Source organism: Grampus griseus (genome assembly GCF_964374135.1).
Source record: "Grampus griseus genome assembly, chromosome: 10".
In the NCBI taxonomy this organism is placed as follows: Eukaryota; Metazoa; Chordata; class Mammalia; order Artiodactyla; family Delphinidae; genus Grampus; species Grampus griseus.
In genome coordinates, this window is record NC_139004.1 from 96,660,036 (window position 1) to 96,675,804 (window position 15,769).

General features: G+C 45.3%; 1 protein-coding gene across 3 annotated transcripts in view; it reads right to left on the bottom strand.

Annotated features, from left to right (window-relative positions):
- SRGAP3 (SLIT-ROBO Rho GTPase activating protein 3) overlaps positions 1-14,200 on the bottom strand; it is a gene marked incomplete at both ends in the record, with an annotated part of 250,739 nt that extends 236,539 nt beyond the window's left edge. For all 3 annotated transcript variants that reach the window (XM_082663233.1, XM_082663231.1, XM_082663232.1), the window contains one exon: positions 14,134-14,200. In XM_082663233.1, the coding sequence (XP_082519359.1) occupies positions 14,134-14,200 (67 nt within the window). The remainder of the gene's footprint in view (positions 1-14,133) is intronic.
- Positions 14,201-15,769: the final 1,569 nt, after the last annotated feature.

The following is a 15,769-nucleotide window of genomic DNA, read 5'->3' on the forward strand; positions in this document are numbered from 1 at the left end:
GCAACTAAATGTTCTTTTGCCTTCAAAAAACAATACACAGACAGTCAAGTTGGTGAGTTCACCACAGTCCAGGTCCAAATATTTCAAGTTCATGAACTCTGGGACACTTGTAAAACGCAGGTTCCCAGGTCCCACCCCCAGAGATTCTAATGCAGGTAGCCCAGGAGCCACACTGGGTAAAAACACTGCAATAGGCAAAGAAAGCATCATGCCTGTCTAAGAGTTACTGGAACCTTCCTCTCCCAGCTGCCCATACAGGTAACGCCACTCTACTGATGGTTTTCCAGTACTGTTGCATTTTCCTCTCCCTACTAATTGGTACACTCACTGAGGGCGTCACCTGTAGGCTCAGGTTCACTGTCCAAAGACTCAATGTTGGTGACCTTCTGAGTGGTTGAGCTAACATTTCCATCGTTCAGTGAATGCTCCTGTGTGCCAAGCAGCATGCTGGAAATTCTGATGTGTGTTATTTCAACTAATTCTCACACACACACATACACAGACACACAAGTAGGTATGACTATCCCCATTTTTCATATACGGAAACTGATGAGGTATTATATCTATTTTTCTTCTTTCTTGGATTAAAAAAAAGACATCACTCAGCTGATGAGCCATAAGCCAAGACACAAACCCAGGTCTGTGCAATTCCATCCAGAGCACGGTCCCCCCCATAACACAGCTGCCTCCTTCCACAATCCATATTCTTGTCTCACCCAATTTCTGTGACTTCAGCATAACTCTATCCAACCAAGATGATTTTCAATCCTCTTCAGTTGATCCCTGGCTTTAATTTCACCTTAAAAGCACTTATCCTATGATTATATTTACCAACTTGAGTATAACTATTAGAAAATTCCTTTTTTGGAACTACTTTTATCTTTTACACAAAGAATTGTGTGTTTCTCTTAGAAGAACCCATCTTCCTGACCCCTTAAGTATTTTGATAGCTTCTGACCCTTCTCTAAATGGAAAGATGGTTCGGTCTAGATCTTAAATAACTCAGGAAATAATGGTGGTGAGGTAAGCTTAGCCAATATGATTCAGTTTTACAGACCAATATCAGAAATCACAACATTTTCAGCAATTTAGATCCATTTGCTACAGGTTCCCTGAAGAACTCTGAACCACCCTTACATAATACTCAATCTTTTTGTAATTACAAGTTAAAATGTGTCTCCCTCACAGCATTATAAAGTCTATGAGGGCAGGGAATATAGAAGGAACTCAATAAATACTTGTTAAACTAAATCAAAGTGGACTGACCCACCACATCCTCAACATTTCTTTCCCACTATTCCCAATGGTCTAAAAATTCTGTGTTTCTGGCAGGAGACAATAGGACCCCTGCTGTTTTGGGCGCAGAGTTTCGATGGCACTATTATGCCAAGTATGAGATCCAGCAAGACAGAGACACTCAGGATAAGACCTGAGACAGGAGGGTCAGGCCAGAACTGATCAGGCCAAAGCCCTACATTAGCTTTGTCAAGGGACAAGTAAACTCAAAAGACCAAAACCAGGCAAAAGCTCCAGAGTTCAAATGACTGGGGTTGGAGGTCCAGGAGTAATCGGTTACCAGGTGTCAGAAGTGAGAGAGTGGCTGTTGTTCTGCCTCAGTTTCCCCAAGATGATATGTCTTCAGGAGATCCAAAACATACTGTCTGGAGAGGCCACTGATCAAAATACAGATGCTGTAAACTAAAAAGTAACGTGCTGGCAACTCTGCTTGAAATATCCTGCTGAGACAACAGCTGGGGAGCAGTCACATTGCTCAGCCAGTTTGCATTCTTTAGTACAAATGAAATCAGAGAAGAGACACCCACTCTTTTCTGTCCCTGAAGGTGGCTAAGGTGTTTCACTGGTAAGGGTCCTCTCACGGCATGTCTCTCTAATTCCTTATAAGGCACTCTAAGCTATGGATGGTCCCCCTTTGGAGCTGTCCCCTCCCACCAAGCTCCAATTCCTCCATAGGAACTCTACCTGCCTACAGGAATCCAGGCCTTTCTGTCTGACAAAGAGTTGGAAAACTTACTGATCTATAGCAAACCATACCCAGGAAATACCCTCACCAGCCATCAGAAGAAAAGGGATAGCAGGTTACCACTGCTAGGAGCAGACCGGCAAACAGGAACCCCAAAAGTACCACTGATGACCAGGGACGCGGGCAGAGGGCTAACAATGAGGAAAGGTACCACCAGGGAGGGGGAACCTGCTGTGGAGGCTAAATTCTTTGCCTTTGACAGGTCTCTCCTTTTAATACTTCCTGCCAAAGGCAGGAACAGCTGCCTGGGTACCAACAGGGAAGTGAGACTATGCAGGACCAGGAAGGGGAGATTTTTTAGCTGAAAGTAGCTGGGACAGATGTGGAGATGGGGAAGTTCTTGATGAGTTTTATATAAATCTGGTGGGACAGAAATGGCCACACACAAACCTATCACCACAAGAAAATGGTTTCCGACAAACAAATCCCCAGCCCTCATGGACCATCAAAACACGTGGGAGGTCATGCATATTGACTGATGTTCTTACTTAGCAGTCTCTTTATTGTAAGGTCATACTCTATTTCAAGCCGTAGGCCTATAGGCCTACGATGTTTTGCCTATCAGCTTCATTTTTATAATTTTTCATTAAAGACCTAGGATCCTATTTTTTGTTATATATAGATATAAAAGAGATCTGAAGTCTGAAAGGTAATACACTGAATTTTTACAGTGATTATCTCTGGTAGTGACTTCTAGATTCTTCTATTTTTCCTGTATTTTCAAAACTTTTAAAAGAATGAGTATGCATTATACCCAAAAATCAGAAAAAAGTATTATCAAAAAATAAGAGTTTCATCCACTGTCTCCAAGGTCAAAGACTCACAGGAGCCAGTGGTTAGAAAGGAACTTCAAAATCCTCTCACTTCTGGTCTTATCTCCCACCCCTACTCCATTCTACCTGCTCTGGATTTTAGCCACATCAGACTTCTCACCATTGTCCAAGTACCCAGGCCCCTTCATGACACCCATGCTTTTGCGCTTGCTGTTCTCTCTCCATGAAATGCCTTTCACCACTTGGAGAGCTTCTACTTATCCTTCAAAACCCTACCCCAAAGTCCTTTCTTCTAGAAGAACTTCTCCATCTCTCCCCAGCAAAGCTGTCACTTTCACTCTGAGTTTCCACAGTGTGTGATTCCAGTGCTGTCCCAGTACTTACCACACTGTACTATAATCGATTAATCTATTTTTGTAACTATCTTTCCTGGAAAACTATGAGTCCATCGAAGACAGGGACAGGGACCATATTTTATCCATTTCTGTGTCCCCATTTCAGCTATATAATAGGAACTCAACAGAAAACATTAAATTCCCTGCAGTATCCCTGCAAGTGGCCCCCTGGTCTCTCTATCTCATTCCCCTCTAAGCCAAAGGTTGGACGGCTCTGCATAGATACAATTGTCCCTTCTTTGGATTCTTCGTCTTCTTGAATTACCTCTCAGTCAGGGTTTCAGAAAGCCTGGATCTGCTCCATTATGTGCCTCTAAACTACAATTCCTGGTACAAGCCCATGCACCCCAAAGCAGAATATACATGTGTGCTTAGGTGCAAAGTCCGGGGACCCAGTGGTAAAGAATCCGCCTTCCAATGCAGGGGATGCAGGTTCGATCCCGGGTCGAGGAACTAAGATCCCACACGTGTGGGGCAACTAAGCCCGGGTGCCGCAACTACTGAGCCCGCTCACCTCAACAAGAGAGAGAAAACCTGCACGCCGTGACAAAGAGCACACGCGCCGCAAGGAAAAAAGATCCCACATGCCTCGCCAAAGATCCCATGTGCCGCAACTAAGACCTGACGCAGCCAAAAAAATAAATTAAAATAATAAAATAAAATAAATAAATATTAAAAAAAAAAAAAAGGCCAGCACAAGGACATCTACACTTACCGTTCACTCACCGAATCCCACGGTCACCTATTATATACCAAATGTTATTCTAGGTACTAACAAAACACAAATGGACATGAGAAACAAAACTCTTGTTCTTAAAGACTTTCAATTCCGGTAAAAAGAAAAAAGAAGGGAAAATATCGTATAGGGAAAACATCATACAGCTTGAAGTGCTCTCCTGAGACTTCAAGTCAGCTAATCCAATAGTTACTCCATAGATACTTAAGATTGGGTGGTCAGGAAGTGACATGCAAGCCAAGAGTTGAATACCTAGAAGAGGCCAGCCATGTGACAATCCAGGGGAAGAGGATTCCAGAAAGAAGGAAAAGCTAAGTGCAAAGTTCCAAAGGGGGTACAATTTTAGAGAATTCAAGGCACCAGGAGAGTGGAGAGATGAGCTGGCTGAGATGGGCAGAGTAGGGCTTCGTAAACCCAGCTAGCAGCTTGGATTCAATTCTTGAGCAGTGAGATACTACCAGAGGGTTTGAAACTAGGAAGTGACATGATTAGATTAAATTGTGTGAGGATTACTGCTGGCTGCTGCAGGGAGACAGACTATAAAGACAAGAGAAGAAGCAGAGAGACCAGTTAGGAGAGCGGCTTTAACGCAGGCCTAGACATTTTTGGTTGTCACAACTTTGGGGGCGGGGAGGTGGCTGCTGACACCTCTACCTAGTGGGTAGAGGTCAGGGATGCTGCTCAACATCCCACATGGTGCAGGACAGCCCCTCACAACAAAAAATGACGCAGCCCCGGGCTTCCCTGGTGGCGCAGTGTTTGAGAGTCCGCCTGCCGATGCAGGGGACATGGGTTCGTGCCCCGGTCTGGGAAGATCCCACATGCCGCGGAGCGGCTGGGCCCGTGAGCCATGGCCGCTGAGCCTGTGCGTCTGGAGCCTGTGCTCCGCAACGGGAGAGGCCACAACAGTTAGAGGCCCGCGTACCGCCAAAAAAAAAAAAAAAAAAAAGACACAGCCCCAAATATCAGTAGTGCGGAGGTGGAGAAACCCTAAGTTAGGGGGATGTTGCCGTGGTCCCAAGAAGAGGTGATGGTGGCCTGGGCCAGGATGGTGCAGATGTAAAAGGAAGGAAATTCACTGCATTTAATATTTTGAAATATTGAAGGTTTTCCTCCCATATTTCCTTAGACCTCCTGGACCTTATTCAGGCAGGGAGGGCATTCTGTGTTCACTGTCTCAGGGATAATACAGGGAAAGAGTCAATTCTTGGCTTTTGACTTTCAAAATCACAGCCCTCAGAGAGAAGAGAAAGAATGTGGGTTATGGACAATAGCTTTGAGAGAATGATGACAAAGAGCCAGGCTACCACCCCTATTAATCCCCCTCTCCTTCCCTCCCCCACACATGGATAAAGATTCTGGGAGACTATAAAGCAAGGTGTGTGTAGATTTTACGGATGTGTAAGAAAATAACCCACATCCTGCCTCACCACAGACAAGCCCAGGGAAGGAGGGTGATGAGGGAATGTCCACATATATTTGCACAATCTGAGACCCGAGGAACTGGGCCACTTCCCCAGGCAGCACCCTAGGGAGGTCCTGGAGGAGAAGTGAGTGCTGGACACAGCAAGATGGGCCTGAGACTAATGCCCAGAGTCTCTCACGACCCAGCACAGTGTGTGAGTCCTAGGATGACCCCCAGTGCCTGCAAATCTCATAGAAGGAGGTGAGGAGGGGAACAGGCAAAATGGCCTCAGGTTTGGAACAGAGAAGGACCACTGGCTGGACCAACCACTGCAGACCCAACAGGAAGGAGGATATCTTGGTAGTTGCCAAAGTAGATTGATAATAAACCACAACAGATGTCCCCTTGGCACTGCCCCAGTCCCCCTGCACCTTGGGACACAACACTGGAGAAAACAAGAGGAAAACCCCCAATTCACTTAGATTTATTTCTGCCACTCGCAGCAGAATAGGGATGTGAAATGTAAATCGAGTTACAGAAAAATAAAGAAAACCATATTTTTATTGCACCTGGATTTGTGGCTGAGATCTGCTCACCCTGAGGCGCCACAGGCCACGGGCTTCTGCGTGTCCATCTGCATTGTTATTAGCTGGCATCAACTGTGCGATCCCAGCGGTGGCACCAAGGTCCATTCAAGGTCCCTTGCACACTGCCTGCAGCTGAGTGCACCTCCTTACTGTCACACACAGGCGGGCACGCGCGCACACACCACGCATATTGATCAGGAAAGAACTGTCACCAAATTACCATTTAAATCAATGGTTGAGCGCTCAGTAAATGGAAATGTCAAAAGCCACATTTTCTAAGTGACCTTGAAACACCACATTGATATCACTTATCTGAGCTGGATACGCATTTGTTTTACCTCTTCCCCTCTTCAAACTGTCTTCTTAGGAAACTGTAAAAGTTAGGGAACTGGGCAAAAGGCAAAAAGAGAAAGAATCTGGGTAACCCACAAACTGTGTAGCCTGACATTGTCCAAAATGTAATCTCTGGAACAGTCTTGTGGGATATTCTATGAAAAAGGTTTACAAGGCTGAGTAAGTTTGAGGAAAGTCTGTGGCCCGCTTCTTGGCGGTTCACACTTAACACATTCAAGTCCTGTGGGAAACAAACCTATTTAACTCACTTTATGCTAGAACTTCCAAAACCTATTTGACCACAGAGCTATTTTTTTCCACCCAATGCCTCTTTACATCCAATTTCATGGAATACACCTCAGGGAACACTACTCCAAACATAAATTGGCCTAATGATTAAACAAATTAAGAGAACGGAGCCAAAACCCCACTCCTGGGCAGCCAAGATATTTTATAAACACCAACAAGCCATCAGGAAGAAATCATTTACAAGTGAAATCAAGCCCAGGATACAGCTTGCTGCAGCCTGTATTAGGCCAGAGGTTCTGAACTGAAACTCAGCACCTTTAAGACGTCAACCCCTGTCCCCTTCCTGGCAGCTACAAGGACAGGACCGAGTTTCTGAACCAGCCTCACCTCCTCTCCTCCTTTCCATGTTATACCCCCGCCTCATCCTATTTTCCAAGGCACCTCTGCTCTGCCTCCCAGGCAACCGTCCCCACCTGGCTTGCCCCACCCACCAAAGCAATTCAACTCCATGCGGTTATTGATCACCAACGAGGTGCAGGCACAAGGCTACAGCAATGAGGCTACAGCAACGAGCCAAGCGAATAGAGCTTTTGTGTTCACGGAAATATGGTCTAGAAGTGCCTGCGAGCCAGAAGTCTTCTCTGAACATCAGCTTCCACATCTGGAGGGGAAAAAAAAAAAAGTGGGAGCGTTGGACTAGAAGACACCTAAGATAGCTGGTTCTGTATTTCCAGGCTGGTGGAGCCTCCGTCAAGTCTCCAGTGGGCCCTTTTTCAAAGTGGGAGTGAGGGATCTGACACAGCTAGGTGGCTAAGTAGGGGATAGCAGAGATTGGATTAGAAGGAGTGTGGAAGGGTAGGAAGTCAAAGACTAAAACCCGCCCCAGACTGGCCCCCCAGTGAAGGAACCCCTGGGTTTCAGGGCCAAATTGCCCTGGCATACATCTTGCCTCCCTGTACAACTGGAAGTCAGAAAGCCTCCAGTTTAAACCTCGGCTCTGCCACTGTTCGCTCTGCAATCTGATACAATTTATGTCTCTGAATTTTACGTTTTAATCCGTAAAATAGGAATAATAATGACTATTTCACAGAATTTGGGGGATCACAAAATGAGATACCATATGCATGACTGAGACGTAGAGATAAATAAATTACCTCCCACTGATAAGCAAAGCTGTATAGCCTGAAATGAAGCATGGCTTGTATCAGTCACTGAATGAGTGAGTGAGTGAGTGAGTGAATGAATGAACAAATAATAGAGGTTTCTGGAAAGGAACGGTCGTCCCTAGCATATAAACTCTGGTGGTGAGAACTCCAGAAATGGCCAATATAGACCCCCAGATCCACTGATTTCCTCAGACTGGGAGGTGCCTGGTGTACCATGTGCCCCAACCACATCCCACCACGACTGTGACAGACATCACCCCACCAAACATCACCTAAGCTTTCAACACATCAGCCTTCACCCAGTCTCCATAGACAAACATCTCCCCTATCAGGCACAAACAAGGAAACTCATCAAGCTATGAAAAATATTTCCTTAACAAATAAAAGCTCCACTTTCAATGGAACAGAAAGTATGACATTGTTAGGGGTTGAATGTTTGGTGTTCCTCCCCAGATTCACATGTTGAAGCCCTAACCTGCAATGTGATGGTGTTTGGAGATGGGTAGGGCCACTGGGAGGTGATTAGGCTCACATGAGATCATGAGAGTGGTGCCCTCATAATGGGAATAGTCCCCTTCTAAGAAGAGAAGGATAGAGAGCTCTCTCTCCACACACAGAGGGAAGATCATGTGAGCACAGCGAGAAGGCAACTGTCTACAAGCCAGGAAGCGCGCTCTCACCAGGAACCAAATCTGTGGGCACCTTGATCTTAGGCTTCCCAGCCTCCAGAATTACGAGAAGTAAATGTCTGTTGTTTAAGCCACCCAGCCACCCATGGTATATTGTTATAGCAGCCCAAGCTAAGACAAGTGTCAAAGAAAATATAACTCGAGCTTGAGCTTGAGCTGTGAGTTATAAGAGTAAAACTTCTTATTAGTAACTTATCAGTCACTCACTCAACTGATTGTACGCCAATCACATGGGGGAAATGAAAATGACCATAAGCATTTCTGCCCTCAAGAGTTCATGGCTGAAGGACTAAACATAAAATAGGAATGAAGGATAATAAGGCTAAAAATAGAGAGGCAGATGTGAGGAATCACTCATTCTGCCCAGAAGAGTTATTAGGAAGGCGTCATGGAAGAGGGATCATTTGAGCAGGCATTGAAGGATGGTCAGGAGTTGCCCAGACAAGAAAAAAAGAAAAAAAAATGAGAGGAAGAAGGAGTCATTTTAAGCAGAATAAAGGCACAAATGGGGAAATATTTGGAGGTGAAAAAGTGTATGGAGGATGCAGAGACAAGGAATTGGTCTAAAGTGGATATGAGAGCACAGGCCTATAATAGAGAAAACAACTGAAGATGAAACAGGTAAATTGGCTGAGGCCCCATCACCAAGACCCTTTATGGATGTCAACTTGTAGGCCACAAGTTGCAGACTGGTGGGCACAGGCTGAAGCTCTCCTACCGACAGGTTTGTTCATGTAGCAAAGAGTTTCTTAAAAACTTGAGCTACCACTTAAAAATCAGGAGATTTTCATCATGGCCTTGGATTTGGCAAAAGATTCTTAGATATGACACCAAAAGCATGGGAAAAGAAAGAAAGAAATAGATAATCAGAACTTCATAAAAATTTTAAAACTTTTGTGATTCAAAGGACACCATCAAAAAAGGGAAAAGATAACCAACAGAATGGGATAAAATATTTGCAAATCATATATCTGATAAGGAACTTGTATCCAGAATGTAGAAAGAACTCTTATAGCTCAATAATGAAAAAGACAACCCAATTTTTTAAACGTTTTAAAAGTTAAATTTTTCAATATTTAAAATGATAATCAGGAGACTTTGGTTTAAAATCCAGATGCCCTGGAAACACTGAAAGAACTAACCACTCTGGGCTCACATCCCTTCATGGTAATGACAGGCGAGAGCTGAGCAGGGGCTGCCTCCTCTAAGTGAGCTCTCTAATCAGCCACAGTCCTCACTACTCCCCACTGTTCCCCAACCCAGCCTACTTTCCTCACTGAAGCCACTGAAGGTGGTGAGGCCTCCTAAGGTCATTGTCCAATCACTCTATCGCATAATCTCTTTAAGACTAAATTCATTCTGGTGCTGAGTTGGAAGTTTTTTATGTTTGGGGTTTTTTTAATTTCTTTTCCTTCACTGATTTTTTTGCCATATTCCAAGAAAACTCTTAGCCAAGAATGTATCCTATATTTTGCGTCTCTCACAACACCCAGCACAAGACTAAGAACAAAGCCGATGCTCAATGTTCACTGAATGAACCTATAAATGAATGAGTAAATAAATACTTCTCTGTGATCTTCTTCAATACCTTGTCTTCTTCCCCCCAATTCTAGACTTACGCCATTAAGAAGATGGCCTAAAATGAATATGGATGTGTAATAAAAAAATAAAACACGAAAATCAATCACTACATTTCTATTTTCATTTTCTATTAAGATGAAATGGAAATGGGAATTCTGAATAAATGCAGAACAGACCATTATGTCTAACAGCAAGACAAATTAGAGCCCAGGACAGTGGAGAGCACCTGCAAATAAGATTACCAAACACTATCAGGGATCTTTGAGGAAATAGTGAAAAATAGGATAGGCGCCATAAAGCTGGAGATGGGCAAATGTTCTGATTTTCAAGAGGGGAAAGAAGTTCGAGCTTGCCAGTTCCAGACTGAGAATATGGTGTCACTCTCAGGCATGGTTCCTGAACAGATTCATAAAGGGACACTTGTGAACACCTCGGACAGAAAGCAACATCGCTTTGGAGCCAGCACAGGGTCACCAAGAACAAGTCATATTAAATTCACTTCATTTTCTTCTCTCTGACAAGGCTCCTAGCCTAGTGGATGAGAGAAATATAGCAGATAAAATATATACAGTGCAATGATGGGGTGGGCAGTGAAAAGGGCTAATTCAGCCTTGGGCTGTATTAATAGAAGCATTACATACACCATAAAGGAAGTGATAGTGGTTTTCTTTCTCCAATCACATTTAAAGAGTCGCATTTAGAACTTAGTATCACTCTTAAAGAAGGCTTTTGACAGTACAATCTTTTGGAGATCTATTTGGCAAAATCTCTTCAAAAGCATAAAGCTCTAATCCAGATTACTGGTATCTGTTGAAAAATTGAAAGATCTGGCTGGGCCTACATTCTAAGTGGTAACAACTGGTTGAACCCAAGTAGAGACTGCCCATTTGGACAGGACATGTGCTCTCGGGCTGACCATAACTACCACCTCTTCTTACGTTGCCCTGGTTGAGGCAGTGGGCCAGCTGCCACAACTCATCTTACTTAGCCAGCTTCACTCACTTATTCTACCTGCCAAGTACTCAAAGACACTGGAGTTTGCAACCCGGGATGCAGTAGCTCCCAAGGTGAGTGAAGATGATAAAGCAGCAGTGAACCATCTTATATGAGCAAATGGGAGATAATCATAGTCCCTGGGTTATGATCGGAGTCTCCAAACACCCAATGGGCAGTCATGGGAAAGAAGCATCTGTCTTGTTCTATGAAGTCCCAAGGTATAGAACCAAAAGGTGGATTAGAGACATACTTAACCCAACATAAAAACTGCTTACAACAGCCAGAGTGGTCCAAAAATAGAGTATGTGGGCTTGGGAAGTGGTGAGTTCTCTATCACTGGAAATGTGCAAGCATGTGGTGTACTACTGTGTTGCAGGTATATAATCAAAGGGATTCAAGTATCTGATTAGGCAAGAGAAGGCATGAGTCTGAAATTTTTCACAATAGGAAAAAAAAAGCTGTTTTAAAACATTCCCCTTCAAAGAAAAAAAAAATTCCCCTTTGTTAGGTCAGTAAATGCTTCAAAAAGAGAAAAAAGGGACTAAGCCAACAAAGAACTCAGTATCATTTTTAAAAATCAAAAGTTCCCCTCACAAAATGCACAGAGGACAAAATCTGTCAAACTAGGTGGAGTGTTTGTGGCAAACTGGCCAGATGATACCGAAGGTAATTGGCATCAGGCATTATTTTTGGTGTTTGGTCAAACGCTCTTCAGAGGCCAGCAACAAAGGCAAGGGAGGAAAGTAAGAGGGTAAACAATGGGCCGTGATCGAGAGGCAGCCGGTCCCCACCACAAAACTGCCATCTGCTACTGACATCAATCCTTCAAGGGGCAGCTTCAGGCAAACAATGTATCGGGGACACTGGGCCTGGAAGAAAACCAGCTGCCTTCACATTTCCCACCTTGTGACCTTGGGCAAGTCATTTAACACTACAAGGCCTCAGTTTCCTCATCTCTAAAACTGAGCTCCTACAGACCCTGTCTGTATTTTGTGTAGGCCAAGAGTGGTGAGGTCTGGGAGTGAGCCATGGAAACAGTTGAGCCCTTGAACACACATCAATAGTTATGATGATGATGATGAACAAAGAGAATTTTGACAGAAAAGATTCCGGACAATTTCGGGCGCAATAGCATCCTGACCTAAATTGTGTGGGTGTCAACCCTGAAGGAATAAAATCAAACTCTTTTAACTAGAATGCAGAGACATTTAGAGTCTGGAAGAGACAAGATCATTTGGACAAATTTCCTGCTGAAATGCATTACCTTGTCTTTGCTAATTAGTTGTTAAAATAAAGGCAAAAAATAAAAAGTAAAAGAATCAGCCAGAGCTATAAATGCTTAATTGATCCTCAAGCAAAGTTCAGGGGCCCAGTGGTGGCAATCCTTCAAAAATGAGATGAGCACATTTTCTACCAAGACGATGCTTATAAAAACTCCAGACTGTCCCAAACTCACCATACCCTTCTCTCTTATGGCATTTTTCAAGGGAAACTCAGTTTTAAAAAACAGTAATAATCAGCCAGTCTTACAAAACATAAACTTCCTAAAAAGTGTGCAGGCAAAGGCTGAAACCAGGCTTTGTATTGAATACTCGAGAGAATTCAGATCTCTGACCAATAAAGGGCGGGTATCTAAATTTTCAGGAACGCTGAAACATTGTAAATCACTGTCTTCTACACTGAACTGAAAACTAAAGAGGAGGAGCCCAGGGAAGAGCAGGGTTTTCTGCTCATTTCTTCCTGGGGTCTACTGAGAGGTGATCAGCACGCCAGGTTTGAGCAGAACTGAAAGGCACAAGACGGTTGGCGAGACTGGAAAAAAACAAAGCTCTCCCCTGATGGCTGCTCCCCTCCCAAAGTTTCCCAAGCATCTGAAGCGTGTACAGCAGCTGTGATGCGCAGCCTCCCACCGCTCCTGTGGAGGCCACCCCACTTCCTGGGTCACTGAGCCTTGAGCTGCAGCAGCACCTAGAAGCAGGTGTGGAACATCAGGTTGCCGGAGCCCCAAATAACCAACTTGCTCAACAGTCCACCTATAACCTCAGGGGCAGGCATCAACAGCCCCGAAGATGTATTTTGTCTTTACTCTTTCTTCAGGAGACCACAACACACCCTGTGTTGCAGCAAGGAGAACTGTGACCAGAAAGAAAACATATGCCAAGAGGCCAGGCCCAGGCTTCTCTTAGAGTACATCCCAAGAGAAAGGGTGAGCATGGTGGATGGTGCTTTCAGGTTTTCCTTGCCAAGGGTGAGCCTAGAACTCATGAGGGTGGGAGAAGCTCCAGTCTGGCCTAAATAAGGATTCTGCCTGAATCTGTCTATACGATTGTGTCCGGTTTCCTCTCTCCCCTTGCTAGTGTGGATTTAGAGGAGTGTGTACCCAGTGAGTAGCACTAAAGCTGGAACAAGCAGTCAGAGGTCACCTCATCCTCCTGGCAAGCTTTCCCTGACACTACGGAAGCCAGGCAGCACCTACCAGCCAGCACACTGAGCTGTTGGCTTTCAGTGAAGGCTGATGACCCTAAACGCTAGTGCACAGACGGTGATCGGGGCTGCACACTGCGAGACAATACATTTTCTGCACTGAGCTCGCTCTTTATGCCTAAATGCCTGCATTAGTTTGGATCAATATGCTCCATAACAGTTAATCCATGGCAACCCAGTCCAGCTGAGAGTCACCGACAAAGAAGTGCAGCCCAGGGATGCTGCTTCCCTGAGCACATGCATGTGAATTCCAGCCCAGAGAAAGGGACAGAGGCAAAGCAATGACAAAAACCAGAAAGGAGAGAGAAAAAAACCCAGATCATTAAAAAAATAAATCAAATTAAGGGGTTTTTTGCATGGCGGGGGGAGGAGGCAGTGACTGTCAAAATGGCCTTAGAGTGACATGTCATGGCCAAGATGATGGAGTATCCGCGACACTCCTAAAGCAGGGCGTAGGATCCTCCTCACACACCTGCAATGCAGTGATCGCCGCCCGTTCTACAATCCATACTCCCAGCGCCAGCGCTCTCTGCAGTTGAAACCAGTCCGGACTTGTGCGGCTGCCACTGTTCCTCCTCACAATAAGATTATTGATGCATAACAGCATTTCATGATGGCAGGGAGGAAAAGGGAAAAAAGCCAAAGCAAGAGAAGAAGGAAAGGGGAGGGGAGGCATGACTCCCCAGCCCAAATCTCACCTTTTATTTGGGCTTCATATTCGGCAATGATCTCTTTGTCTTTCTTGAACTTAGTTTGAGATGACATCTTCCAATGTGGCCAAAGGCACTGACAGGCTGTTGGATTTATTGCTCCTTTTCTTCCCGAGTCCTCGCTCCAGCCCTGGTAATCACACGGCTCTGGTCGATTTCACAGGTGTAGGGACAAATCTCTTTCACTGGCTGCAGAGCCAGGGGAAAAAAATCCCTCTTGTTCTCAGAGGAAAATTCTCTTTACTCGCTGAAAAATGTCTGTAGTAGCTTGGTCTGGCCAAGTCCTCTTGACCAGAAGAAGAACCACCACCCTAGGAGCACGGTAACCTGCCTGATATTTTCAAGATTTTTCTTCCAAAACAATAATATAACCGAGAGCGCTCACTCACCACACACACACACACACACACACACACACACACACACACTTATGGGTGTACTCACACACTCATCCGGACATGCACACACACAGTTGTGAAGCACACACACACCCTCACACCCGCTTACCCGCTCACACACACACACACACACACACACACAAACACACATCCACGAGAGGCGCGGCACCTCCTTGGTCCTGCAGTCAGCCTCCGGCTGGCTTTCGAAGGCTCTCTGCTAAGGAGATGGTCAGGTTGCCAAAGAGCCGGTCATCTCGCATCCTCCCTCCCTTCTGCGCCTTTGGTCCGATGTACAGTGAGGCTCAAAGCCAGGAGAGCGAGGTGGAAGTTCTCCTGCTGCAAGGCTTAAGCTCGGGGTGAACAGGGGGCCGGACTGCTCGCCCTGCGGGGCTGGCCAAGCGCTCCCCCCACCGCTCTCGTCACCAAGCTCCACCTCCCGGATTTTATAACAACTGACACATTGTAGCCTACAGGAGAGCAGAACTCACTGCAAGCAAAAAGGGGAAGAAACATTCACAAAAGGGAAGGAGGCAGGAAAAAGAACTGGGCTGGGGAGGCCTGAGAGGCCCCTGCAAACTCCTACCATTAGCAGTTGGGTTAGGGATTTTTCCTCCAAAAACTCCAAAAGGTCCACCTTTTCTTTGCAACATGCAATAATTCAATTTCTCAAAGCAATGGCTATGTGACAGTTTGTCACTCTGCCGGATCGTCTAGCAGAGGAGAGGGGCTGACCCATGTAGGCAACCTCATTAATATTTGTTGAGCATTATGGGGTGGCAGGGACAATGCCAGGCGTCTCAGACACACAGCTTTGCACAGATGTTGGGAGCAGGCTTGCTGGAAACCCAGCCACCTCAGGGTCTCGTGGGGCTTTGGGCAAATCAATAACTCATTGAGCCTCAGTTTCCTCACCAGTAAAATGGGTTCTCTTTGGGGGCTTTTTCATTCTTTCTTTCAACAAATATTTACTTTACGCTTAATACAGGTCAGGCACCGTTCTGGGTATGGGAACACAGCAATGATCAAACTAGCCCCCGCCAAAAAAAAAGAAAAAAAATCCCCACCCTCCTGGAGCTCCAGGGTGTCCACATCACCCAACTCTGGGAAGTCAGCACCAGTCATGGTAATATTCTCAGTAAAAGCAGCCCCGAGCAGAACTCAGAATGCATTGTGAATGGTGCCTCCTGGAGTTGTGCAAGGCGAGAGGCCCTGGGAGAGGAAGATGA